The sequence below is a fragment of the Astatotilapia calliptera genome, chromosome 15 (assembly GCF_900246225.1).
Source record: "Astatotilapia calliptera chromosome 15, fAstCal1.2, whole genome shotgun sequence".
NCBI lineage: Eukaryota > Metazoa > Chordata > Actinopteri > Cichliformes > Cichlidae > Astatotilapia > Astatotilapia calliptera.
The window spans coordinates 7,349,953-7,362,235 of NC_039316.1; the positions used below are offsets into that span (position 1 = coordinate 7,349,953).

Sequence of the window (12,283 nt, forward strand, 5' to 3'; positions counted from 1 at the left end):
ACATCCGGCATGCGCCTGGGTTTTCAAAATAAAGGCAGAGGGCTCAAAGCTCTTCACCGTTTTACGTGCTGCAGATTTAAATTTAACCAGACCAGTAAATTAATAATAACAATAAAGATAAATTGATAAAATGTCAGAAAAGTAAAAGGTAAATCGACGTATCACAGACCAAAAAGAACTAGAAACAAATGAATATTGTGAATTATTGTTTTGTTTTGTTTTGTTTTTTGACAAAACTGCTTTAAAGTGAGATAGCTTAAGCTATCAAGCCATTAAGCTTTTCAAATTTGAAAAGTACAAAACAACGGCCATTGCACTCCAGCTCGTATCTTATCAATACACCAAGTTAACAGAAGGCTAGAAATTGCAAGAAATCTGAGCTTTTTATTCCTACAATGACAGGATGGCGTATCTCTGTGGTGACAATGTATGAAAAAAGACCCAAGAAGTCACTGAATAGTTTCACAGGTATGAAAAATAAATTAATTATATGCTATTACCTTTTCTTCAATCCCTTTTTACATCAATGGGGCATTTTTTATATGCAAGGGCAAAAGTGCTCACCACCTTAACCATCAAAGTAAAATGCCACATGAGGATATATTCTGGGATGTCTCCAGCAAAGATTCTCCGGACTTAGTACTAAAGGACCACTGTAAACTGTAAAACCTTGTTATATTGTTGTTTTCACTGTAGAGGATGTGCAGCTATTAAGGGTGCGCAAGTATTACTACTACAGATCTCAACAATGTTGAAACAGTATGGGATCATCTTGATACAGAATGGAGTAAAAGGCAGCCAACATCCAATGAAGATCTTTGAATGTCCTTAAAGAAGCCTGAGGAGCTATTCCTGAAGACAAGTTGAAGAAACGTTAAAGAAAAGTTTGCCCAAGAGAGTTCAGGTTATATTAAAGTCTAAAGGTGGTCATATTTAAATGTGACTCCAAAGCTCCGTCTTTACCTTATATAATGTATTTGCATGTATCCTATTTTCCAAGCAAAATAAAAAAAAAAGGCCCGTATATACGAGCGTTTGTGGCGAAATAAGTTTTACTATTAAGCGGAGATGCCGCTTTTATTCTGAAAGACGTAAGCCGGAAGTGTCTTTGTTGTTGCTACCGCTGGATCACAGGCGAATCAGAAAATCAATTAAGTTATGAAAAATACCATTAATTGCCTTTCTTTGTCACCGCAGCTCATGAAGAAATGGCGGATTTCCAGACGTTGGACATTTAGGGAAAAACACTTGACACCTAATGGCGTTTTAACCGACGGTAACAACCATCTCAGTCGACAGGAATATTTACGTTTTTTAGGTAAGTTAGCTCGAAAGCTAACTAGTGAAGTTGACATTAGCTGCCCAGCTAATTTAGCTGAACGTTACCATGCTTAGCTCCCGGCTAATACTAAGTAAAGATGGCACTTGTCAATCATACTACGCGCTGACGAGGACGCGCTTTGATTAGACACTCGTAAGGTTGTGCGCCGCCAGTTTTCTCAGATCTTACTGTCATTTCTTGTTGTATACTGACATGGCCAGCTTCATGCAACACACGGGCATGTTTGAACTTAATTTGTTACCTGACTGAATGGTTTCCTCTGACGGGTTTCAGCACCAGAGCTAATGGGCTAGCCATTTTGTTTAAGTAGCTTGGTGGTCTTTACTTATACTGTTTACATGCACCAGCTCAAACCCCGATTCACCAGTGTCCTGCCAGTGTTGGTTATCTTTACGAGAATTTGATAATGCCACCATAACTGAATAAAGTGCTAATTTAGATTATGTTAACATCAATGTAATGTCCCCCCAGCTGGTGTTATTAAAATACATAAAAATAAATCCTGATCCAAACCATTATTGTTTTCTTATGCCCATGATTCGTCACACTTTATGAAAGTTGGCCTGTTAGTTTTTGCATGTTAATGGAATTCTCCTGTTATGTTAATTATATTTTGTATAGGTTTGTACGTGTTTTTAGTTATATCCCTCGATTAACGTGGTATGGTAACGTTGTACTTGAATCTGTAGAAATGCTGAGAACTACTTTCCAAATATTCCAGGCAAGAATGAGCTGATAGTTGTGGAAGTCTGCAAGAGGACATTGCAAACAGGAGAGAGGCTGACTGGAAGATGCCAAGAAAAAAACAACAGAATCCACAGCCAGTGAAGTGTAGGTATTCAGAGATGTTTTTTAATGTTGGGAACTTGATGCAGACCTGAGCCACAGTCCTAGAATTATTTGTCACTCCACACCAGGTGTGTCAAGGATTAGCCCGGCAAAGACTCTAGTCAGGCCCACTGGGTAGCTTTGGAAAATGTGAAGGAGGTTTACATTTGTTTTCTTGTACAGTAAGCATAAGAAAACAATGAAATTTGCTCTGAACTAACAAGAACTTTATATTTTATAATTTGAGACAATCTGGACAATGAACTATCAGATTTATTTCTGTAATTTTACACATTTATTACATAGTTTCACTGGGCCAGCCCACTTAATATCAAAGTAAATTGCATGTGGGCCACAATGTAAAATGAGTTTGACATCCCTCCTCCACACTGACTGTAACTTTAGCATTTTAAATGAAATCTATGTCTATGTGTCTTGATTATTTATTTATTTTTACATTTATCCTCTTTTATTGCTCACCTCTGAGTTTTTAAGGAATTGAAATGTTTCATACTGACAGACGGTGCTGGAACAAATGTCAGTAGTAGTGTGAATGTTGAAGTCGCTTCTCCCATTGATGTAGTGCTATTTTGTGTTTTTTAAAAGAAGATATTTCGAGTTATTTAATGGCAGAAAATTGCATGTTTCCTCTCTGTGTCTTATTCTGAGCAGTAGCTGAATTAGCATGAAACAAACCCATATGTTAGCAGTTGGATGCATTAGAAAGAGTTTAAACTGTAACATAAACTTAATGCCACCAGCATGAACCTCTCTTAACAACATAACATAACGTAAGTAGTTATTCTAATTGATATTGCAGGTTACCTTTGTTTTTTTTAGCAAAATGATGATTTTATCCTGAGGGCATGGGTTTGATAGCTGGTAGAAGCCAAAATTATAACTGAACTTCAAATGTGATTAATTGCACAGTCCTAATTATACTGCCATTTTTTAACTTTCACATGGCTTTCTTCCACAGGCTAGTATTTTGATTTATTTAAGATAAGTTAAGATAAGATAAGATAGAACTTTATTAATCCCTCGGGTGGGTTCCTCTGGGAAATTCGACTTCCAAAAAAAAGCACAGCAACGACCGAAGTTACAGTTACAGAATTGTTATATATATATATAGATATATATATACACACACACACACACATATATATAAATACAGAGACAAATATAAATAAAATATACAAAGGGGATAAATAGAATAAATAGGAATAAAAAATAAAAATACAAGTGAATTGCACATTTCAAGTATTGAGTCTATTGCACTGTTGACTATTTACAAAAAGTATTGCACAAGGTATTGTACAGTGAGGTGAAGAGGCACTACAGCTTAGTTGTTCCCCCCTCCTTTGTCCTCCTGTTTCCTGTTTCCCCTCCCTCTCCCCTCCAGAGAGGAGTTAAACAGTCTGATGCCGTGTGGGACAAAGGAGTTTTTGACCAGAACACCATAAGGAGATGTTTTATTATCCACCTATTCATTTAAAATGTAAAAGTAGAATCATCCCACACAGTTACCATACATTATTGTTTATGTGCCAAATGCAAAAATGACCAGCAGATGGTAGCAAGATGCTGGTACAGGAGAGTTACCAAAATGGGCTGTTGAGCTTGATGCCCTACAACTGGCCTGATTCTAGTTTTCTGAAGAGTGACAGCTGTGCGATGGCAGTTTGGATTCCATCAAAAAAAAAAAAAAAAAAAAAAACAAGTTAAAATTTCACACATCATTACTTGTAACTGTAGTACAAAAAAAACCTCCATCTGTTTGCTTGCAGATATTTTTGTTGTTGTTGTGGGGTAGAAAATTTCTGATTTTCCGCTTTTGGCTTTTAAAGCCATATTTAAATAGATACTACACTCTATTGCCAAAAAATATTTGATTGCCTGTCTTCACGTCCATATGGACTTTAGTGACATCCCGTTCTTAATCCATAGGGTTTAATATGATGTCGGCCCACCCTTTGCAGCTGCAACAGCTTCAACTCCTCTGATAGACTTTCTAAAAGGTTTAGGAGTGTTTATGGGAATTTTTGACAATTGTGGCAGAAACACATTTGTGAGGTCAGACACTGGACAGGAAGGCCTGGCTTGCTGGCCTCTCTGTTCATGTTTTCTATTGGGTTGAGGTCGGGACTCCGTGTAGGCCATTTAAGTTCTTCCCCACCGAACTTGCTCATCCATGTTTTTATGGGGCTTGCTTTGTGCACTGGTGTGTAGTCATGTTGGAAAAGGAAGGGGCCATCCCCAAACTGTTCCCCAAAGTTTGGAGGGTGAAATTGTCCAAAAGTTCTCGGTTTGCTTAAGCATTAAGAGTTCCTTTCACTGGAACTAAGGAGCCGACGAACTCCTAAAAAACACCCCCACACCATAATCCCCCCTCCACTAAACTTTACACTTGGTACAGCGCAGTTTAACAGGTACCGTTCTCCTGGTAACTGCCAATACCAGACTCGTCCATTGGATTGCCAGACAGAAAAGCATGATTCGTCACTCCAGAGAACATGTCTCGACTGCTCAGCAGTTAAGCTTTAGCGTGCTTTACACCACTGCATCCCCCGCTTTGCATTACACTTGGTGATGTCGGCCATGGAACCCCACACCTTGAAGCCATTTTTGATCTAATCTGAAGGCCACATGAAGTTTGGAGGTTTGTAATGTTTGGCTCTGTAAAAAGCAACCTCTGTGCACTTTGCACCTCAGCATCTGTTGCTGTTGATCCCAGTTGCTTCCAATTTGTTATAATATGACTAACAGCTGACTGTGGAATATTTACTAGCGAGGAAACTTCACGACAGGTGGCATCCTATCACGATATCACACTGGAATTCACTGAGCTCCTGAGAGCGACCCATTCTTTCACAAAATGTTTGTAAAAGGAGTTTGCGTGCCTAGGTGTTGATTGTAAACACCTGTGGGCATGGAAGTGATTGAAACAACTGAATTAAATTATTTGGATAGGTGAATGAATACTTTTGGCAATATAGTGTATCATGCTTTTATAAATGCTCAAAACTAGCATCCCCAAAACCAAATAATAAAGAAGAGAAGAAAGAAAAGAGGGAAATATCACTCCCTGGTTGATTTAAGGCAGTATACTTACCATAAACCTTTTTCGGCTAGGCTCATGTTCATAGTGAGTGAGATATCATGATTGTCATGGGATGTTTACATAAAAAAGTGTAGACAGCTCAACTTTCTAATGGAACAAAGTATGAATGGAAAAATATCTATGTAAAATATAATTAAATTGTAAAGAAGTGATATTAGTGATTAAATGTTTGATTCTCTGTGACTGTAGTGGATTCTGAAGATGATGTAGCCATTGAAGCCCCAGAAAACCTCCCCTTAGACACAGACTTCCTTCTAGGACAAGACCTTGAGTTTGATGATCCTGATCAGGACAACAAGATTCTAGGCCTGGAAAAGTTCTCAGGTTTGTAAACCCTTTTTTATGAATAAATCTAAAGTTTATAATCCTTACTGTTGTATTCCTGCTTGTTGTGTAGATACCTGTGGTTTCTGTGGTTGGTAACATCACTGAAGCTGTATCTGCACACAGTGCAACCAAATAAACTCATGATGATTTAATAAAGAAGTAAAAAAATAATGTAACCACAGGGTATTTTATGATGCACAGGGAGTTGGTATAGTGCAGGTTCATCTCAGTATTGCTGAGATGGTTGTTTTAAATAGAAACAAAAAAGGCATTACCTTAGACTGGCCTAATGGTGCACAGTACACCTACAGGGGCCAATATGGGTTGTAGCATTAGTGGCTCATTCCAAATCGATCTGTGTATTTGTTTTTTGGATTATTTTTTTTCAACCTTAAATAAACCACATTTCTTGTGATGATTTCACAATAAAAGCCCCCTGTGTTTAATACAAAGCAGAGGCAGTCATAGTAAGTTAGTAACTTAAACAAGGTCTGATGCGGAACTGGGAGCGTGAACATGAAACCGTGAAGGCTTTCTCAGTTAAAGAAAATGCAAACGGCAATGATCCAAAATACTCTTTATTGTTACCATCCTCAGTACTTTTATATTTTGTATGGTGCCTCATTAAAATAAGTATAAAACAGATAAAATGTAGCGTAGAAATAAAATGTGCAGTGCTTTTATTTAAAGGTTAGCAGCAGCGATCATAGTGCACAATACAATATAAGCCTCCCACCACATAACAAAAAACTTTGTAGTGAGTTGCAGTAACTGTTAGTTAAAAGTACATTAAACAAATCATGCAGAGTATATAAAAACCTTGGTTTCCTTTCAGAAAAATCGTAGTGATTAATGATAGACACCATGTAAAATGAATGTAGTTTGCATGTCGAAAAAGTGAAGCCAATGCCGTAAAACTTGCATTCTTTGTAACGGCCAGCAGGGGGTGCTCTTTTGGTTGTAATAAAAGGCTTCTGTTTGTATTGAAGTTGTGGGAAAATATCCCTTGTATCACCCCCAGTAAACGCTTTTTTGATGACTTTAAAGTAATAAGTTAATTTTCTAAATTCTGATCATTATTAGAGTCAGAAAGGACGATGAGCCAGTGGATGCTCATTGGCTAATAAAGTGCCATTCACCAGTTGTTAGCCAATGATAGTACTCTGCTGAAATGCTAGCATGTTCTCAAAAGGCAACAAGGCTGAACTGTCTGTGCACCAGCATCCTTCACTGTATCTGCTCATCTATTTATCCTCTAATTTTTGCTCTTTTAGTGACTTTTACTTTTCTACTTGTGTCGTTTTTAAAAAATTCATTATTTATAAAGATCTCAGTGCACATTTCATAGAATTAGACTACTGATTAAACACTAAATGGACTGGATGATCACACATCTTGGTCTTTATACTGTATTTCAGCAGCGGAGCAGTGTGAAGCAGATTTGTTTCAAAACAATTGATTATATAAACGTAACATGGAAATAGCATATTAAATAGAATCAGCCACCTCTGTTTTTTTTCCCCCGTGTGCCGGGGTCACAGGTTTGTACAGTTTGTCAGTAATGAAGTGTTGTCCCACAATGAATCAGTAAGAGAATGGGTGCTATCAGCTCACATTTCCCAGCATGCCTCTTTGTCAGAGTGATCTGAAAAATGGAAAAGTAGAGAAAGGAACTGAGACACCATTATTATATGGGGTCATAAAAATAGGACTATTACCATCAAGGACACCATTATAAAAGGGCATTTATTCATCATCATCATCATCGTCATCTGCTGCAGCCTCTGCTCCCACTACCCCACTGCCATTATCGTTTCCCCCCTCATCATCATCATCATCATCATCATCATCATCATCATCATCATCATCATCTACCCTCATCATCATTATCATCATCATCATCATCAGAAGCAGCAGCCTCGCCATTATAGTCATCATCATTATCATTAGGCTCGGTAATCATCCACGAGGGGTTTCCATGGGCCAGGATAAAAGGGCAGCCTCAGCTCTCGCCTCTCTCGCACTTCGTCTCAGCCTCACTGACGGAAGGTGGTTTCCTGGCCTTCTCGCTTTCCGACGTATCAGACGAAGCCACAGAGCGCTCTGCCCCGAAGCTTTTCTTTCTGCCCTTCTGGAAACAATATCTCTCTCCTTTTTCTTTTTTTCCTTTGATGTCTGAATATTCTCAGATGATATTTACAACATCTTAAAATGCACTTAACCTTGCAGCTCTGTGAGTATGAAGCGTTTTCATGAGATTCACTACTTCCCTCAGTTTGATGTGTTTGAGCATGTCTTCTTTTTAGTAATTGCTGGTTTGTGTTTAAATTGTGTCCATTAATTTTGAGTGATTAAGTGAGTTGACAGTGGGTTGGTGCCTTCAGATGTCCTTACGCTTCCTTTGTATCAATCCCCAGCCGTATAAAAAGAACTTCATTCATTTTTTTCCCTTTATGTTGAAATAAGTTTATTGGAGCGTGTCGTATTTTAGGACGAAAGTCAGTTTCATATTATATTGGCGTTTTTTCCTGTGACACTTTCAGTCACGGCACATTTCTAAACTTAAGGGATTAAGTTTTCTGAATAATAATGCATTTTATGTTGATGTATTTCACAATTTTTTGCAAAGACTGTATATTTTAAACTTTTAGTTATATGTTTATTTCATGATTCCTTATGAAATTGGATTTCTGTAAAAGTCATGCTCTCTTTTGAGCCAGCATGCCTGAATAATACAGATTAATAACAGATACCTGAGAATAGAACTGTACTATGTTCATTTTCTGTCTTCTTTTTTCTTCTTCTGTAGTTTCTCTTTCCTTAGATTTCTTAAGCTCAGTCATATTACCCGTTTAATTAGAGTTGCATACTGATTAATACAGGCAGTGCTGCAAATGTAAATGTAAGCACAGCTCTGAGAGCTGCCTAATCAAATATTTCTCTTGTCTTCCCTGCACAGAAGTTGCTGCCGAGATCGGTTTCTCCGTGTATCCTCTGGGTGATGAGAGTTCTGCTTACAGCCAGCTGAGCATGGAAAGTGAAACGGACAACTCGCGCAGCACGACGGACAATGGGAGGGAAGACGAAGGCAGAGCGACCCAGTCTGAGCCCAGTTTCCCTCCTTACCTGTCCTGCAGGGGCTGCGGACAGCTCCGTGATGAACCTCTGGGACCTGGCATTGACCTCGTTGGCCCGTACTGCCTTAGATGTTGCAAAGCCTCTCGGGAAGCTAAGAGTACGGACTTCTGCTCACCTTTTGGAAGCATCAGCGGTATCCGCTCAGGTTCTAATATGCAGCTTGATTGCGAAGAGGTGGGAAATGGGATGGGTGACAAGGCGCTGACAGCCGAGGACAAATCGGCTAAAATGCACTCGTGTCATCTCTGCGGATTCTCCTCGCGTTACGCCAACCACGTGAAGCGCCACATGAAGACGCACAATGGGGAGAAGCCTTTTAACTGCCCGCTGTGCACGTATGCCTCGGCTCAGCTGGTGAACCTCCAGAGACACCTTCGCATTCACACGGGGGAAAAACCTTACAAATGTGACAGCTGCACTTTTGCCTGCAGCTCTCTCGGCAACCTCAAGAGGCACCAGCGCATGCATGTACCCTGTGTGGGGGTGGGGCAGGACGCACCGTCACGACCCACCAGTGGCCCAGAACAGTCTGAAGAGGCAAGGGACCGGGCAGAGAGAAGAGGTTTCTGGTGCTGCAGGCAAAGGTGTGTCTCATTTCTTTTACTTTAGTTGCTCAGTGCTGATGCATGAAAGCTCATTTTGATGTCTTTAAATCATCTTTGATGCCTAATAACTGTCTAATCTGATTGTGAAGTTACAGAGGTTGCACGGCCAACGTCAAACCTGACTTTGGCAGCCCAGAACAGCGACTACCTGTCAGCCTTTGATAGCCTAAAGGGAGCATCTCCGCCCCCCATAGCAGCTTCCAATCCAGCTCCGGGTCATCAACCTCCACCCTTGCTGGATACGACAGGCAGCAGCGAAAGCAGAGCATCAAGAGGAGGTGTAGCAGACAGGAGCGGCCTCCCACCGTCACTTTTCCCTTTTACCTGCCGGCTCTGTGGCATCGTCCTGGAAGACGAGGACGGCTCCTCGGCCCAGATTTGTGCCAAGTGTACCCTCGAAATGCTGACTAAAGACTCCTCGTCATCTCCCAACAGCCCCGGCGAGCGCAGTGACAAGGTTTACACGTGCGCCGCCTGCCCCTTTCTCACACACTACCCTAACCACTTGGCACGCCACATGAAAACTCACAGCGGCGAGAAACCCTACAAGTGCCCACAGTGCGATTACGCCTCAGCACACTTCGACAACCTCAAGCGACACCACAGAGTGCACACCGGCGAGAAACCCTACAAGTGCCATTTGTGTGATTACGCGTGCGGGAATCTGGCCAACCTAAAGCGCCATCAGCGGGTGCACTCTGGCGCCAAGCCCTTCCAGTGCGCCGTGTGCAGTTACAGCTGCAACCAGAGCATGAACCTGAAGCGGCACATGCTCCGGCACACCGGGGAGAAGCCCTATAAATGTCAAGAGTGCGGCTACACCACGGGCCACTGGGACAACTACAAGAGACACCAGAAGAAGCACGGCCTGGCCACAGACGGCTGGGTGAAAGTGCCGATGACGGGCAACAACGAAGAGCAGGAAGTGAGGAAAGGGATGGGAGCTGGGCTTCAAACTCACAGAAAGGAAGCAGGGGTCGATATGCAGTACATGCCAAGGGAGGGGAGTCAGACAATACACTCATGCTACAAACTTGAGATTGTATAAATTCTAACTCAGCAAAACTAAGCTACCAGCAAGTTGTCCTTTGATTTCCACAGAGCCTTTATATTGTTTTGGTGTGTGTCCGTCTTTCAGTGTTTTGTCAGATGTCTTCTGAGGCTGCTAATTGTTCGTTTGTAGGATCTCACACAAATATGATAATGTGTTGATGTCTTCTAGTCCTTTTTTTGTTTTGTTTTTTCATGTCAAGACTAAAGGACTTCTTTTTCTATGGAAGTCCACTCCCTGTCTAATTCTATATGTTAACACACAGTAGGCTAACTGTAAAAATATTCCTCTCACACTGTAATACATATCTGATTGTTCGTTCTGACGAGGACACTACCAAATATTCCTTGTTACATGGAACTGATGCAACTATTTGCCTGGACTTTTAAAGCTGCACTGTGTAGTCTTTGAAATGTTTTCATGATGAAGTTCTTTGAATGTTCAAGATTGTGTTTTTCACATCTTACATCATTAGGAGACAGACGTTATTTTGACATGTGTTCTGTTTTTCTACTTTTCCCAAACTACACAGTGGAGCTTTAAGCAGAGATGAGTCCTTGAGCGGGCCATACTGTGCTTTGTTTGCTTTCAGCAACAAGCTCTGCCTTTGGTTTGATGTACTGATGTACTACTATAAAAGTGCTATTTAGTAGTACTGAAACACTTAACTCATCCCTCTGATTTGGTGCTAAAATGCTCAGATTATGGTAAAGAACAGATTAGAATAGAATTTTATTCTAAAACTGGACTCAAAATCATGTAGAAAGTTCATCTTCAGTCTGTATGCGGTAAAATAAAAAAGCACAATCTTACACACATAGCTGCAATTTCCAAGTTTGGATTAAGGTTAAAAAAATACAAGTGAAAATGAAATGTATGAGCATGCTGTTCAATTATTATTATTTTTTTTGCCCCAAACACTAGTATTACAATGACATATCAGTTATTTCGGATTTAAATGATTTCACTGTTTTCAAAAGGTTCTTCTTTTTTAGAGGAAACCACTTAATCACCTCACTTGTGATTACTGTGAATTTTATTTTATTGTTTTGAGGAAAAAAAAAAGATGACACTGTTAGCAAGCATGTGAGTGTGTATTGGTTGTTTTCTTTTTCTAATGTGGCTCTTATACACTGCTAGAAGTGCATACTTTATAGAGTCTTATTTTGAATGTGTGGTGTGTTATTTGCTTGCCATGGGAATAATAACTGTGATTTCAGATTTACTCTTTGTGAATGACTGTTTTATGCAAGTGAGATGTTTGACAGGTCGCCAACTTGCCGTGTCATGATGGAGCATTGTACCTTTAGATTAGTGATGACATCCCGCAAGTGGCCATTTGTGTCTTTATGCAGTGTCTCATAAATGCCTTAAGTGAGGAACTTTTGAAATAAACACATGGAATTCATTTCATTGAATGTCAGATGTCAGACTTCTGATTTTTACTCAGATCTTTGTGACCTTTTCACACACAGGCATCTACATTCCTAAAGACAAAGGGACAAAATAACCAAACATAATCTGGTTTGAGAATGTTGTATATGTTCACTGATTGGATCATCAGGATGTGTTTACTGGTTACCAGAGTTTATTTCCACAGAAGGATAAGATAAACCAACAGGTTTATATTGGTTTGACTGTGTTTAGAAACAAATGTATTTATAAAATCCTATCAACAGACCATTACTGGATATAATATACTGGTTGGGAAGAAATACAGATAAACTAATCATCTAATCTGCATCTGATCAAAGGTGAAATATGGTTATAAGAGATGGACATGGTCAGCAACAATACTTAGGTAGGTATTTAAACAATGGCGAGCTGTTGCTAGGGGCTCCAAACTGCCAAGAAAATATCCCCGATACCAT

The 12,283-nt window shown here is 39.9% G+C and overlaps 2 protein-coding genes across 2 annotated transcripts in view; one reads left to right on the forward strand and one right to left on the reverse strand.

The window, feature by feature from the left end:
• LOC113037508 (E3 ubiquitin-protein ligase RNF19B) overlaps positions 1-1,997 on the reverse strand; it is a 27,804-nt gene extending 25,807 nt beyond the window's left edge. Inside the window, exon 1 of the mRNA XM_026194691.1 lies at positions 1,584-1,997. The gene's annotated coding sequence lies outside the window, so the exon portion shown is untranslated. The remainder of the gene's footprint in view (positions 1-1,583) is intronic.
• On the forward strand, positions 1,228-11,835 carry znf513a (zinc finger protein 513a). Its single transcript, XM_026194694.1, is given in 6 exon segments — positions 1,228-1,276; positions 2,064-2,173; positions 5,481-5,615; positions 8,578-9,272; positions 9,274-9,340; positions 9,451-11,835. Coding segments are annotated over 5 exon segments (1,896 nt in total). The 5' UTR covers positions 1,228-1,276; positions 2,064-2,133; the 3' UTR covers positions 10,410-11,835.
• The last annotated feature ends 448 nt before the right edge of the window (positions 11,836-12,283 follow it).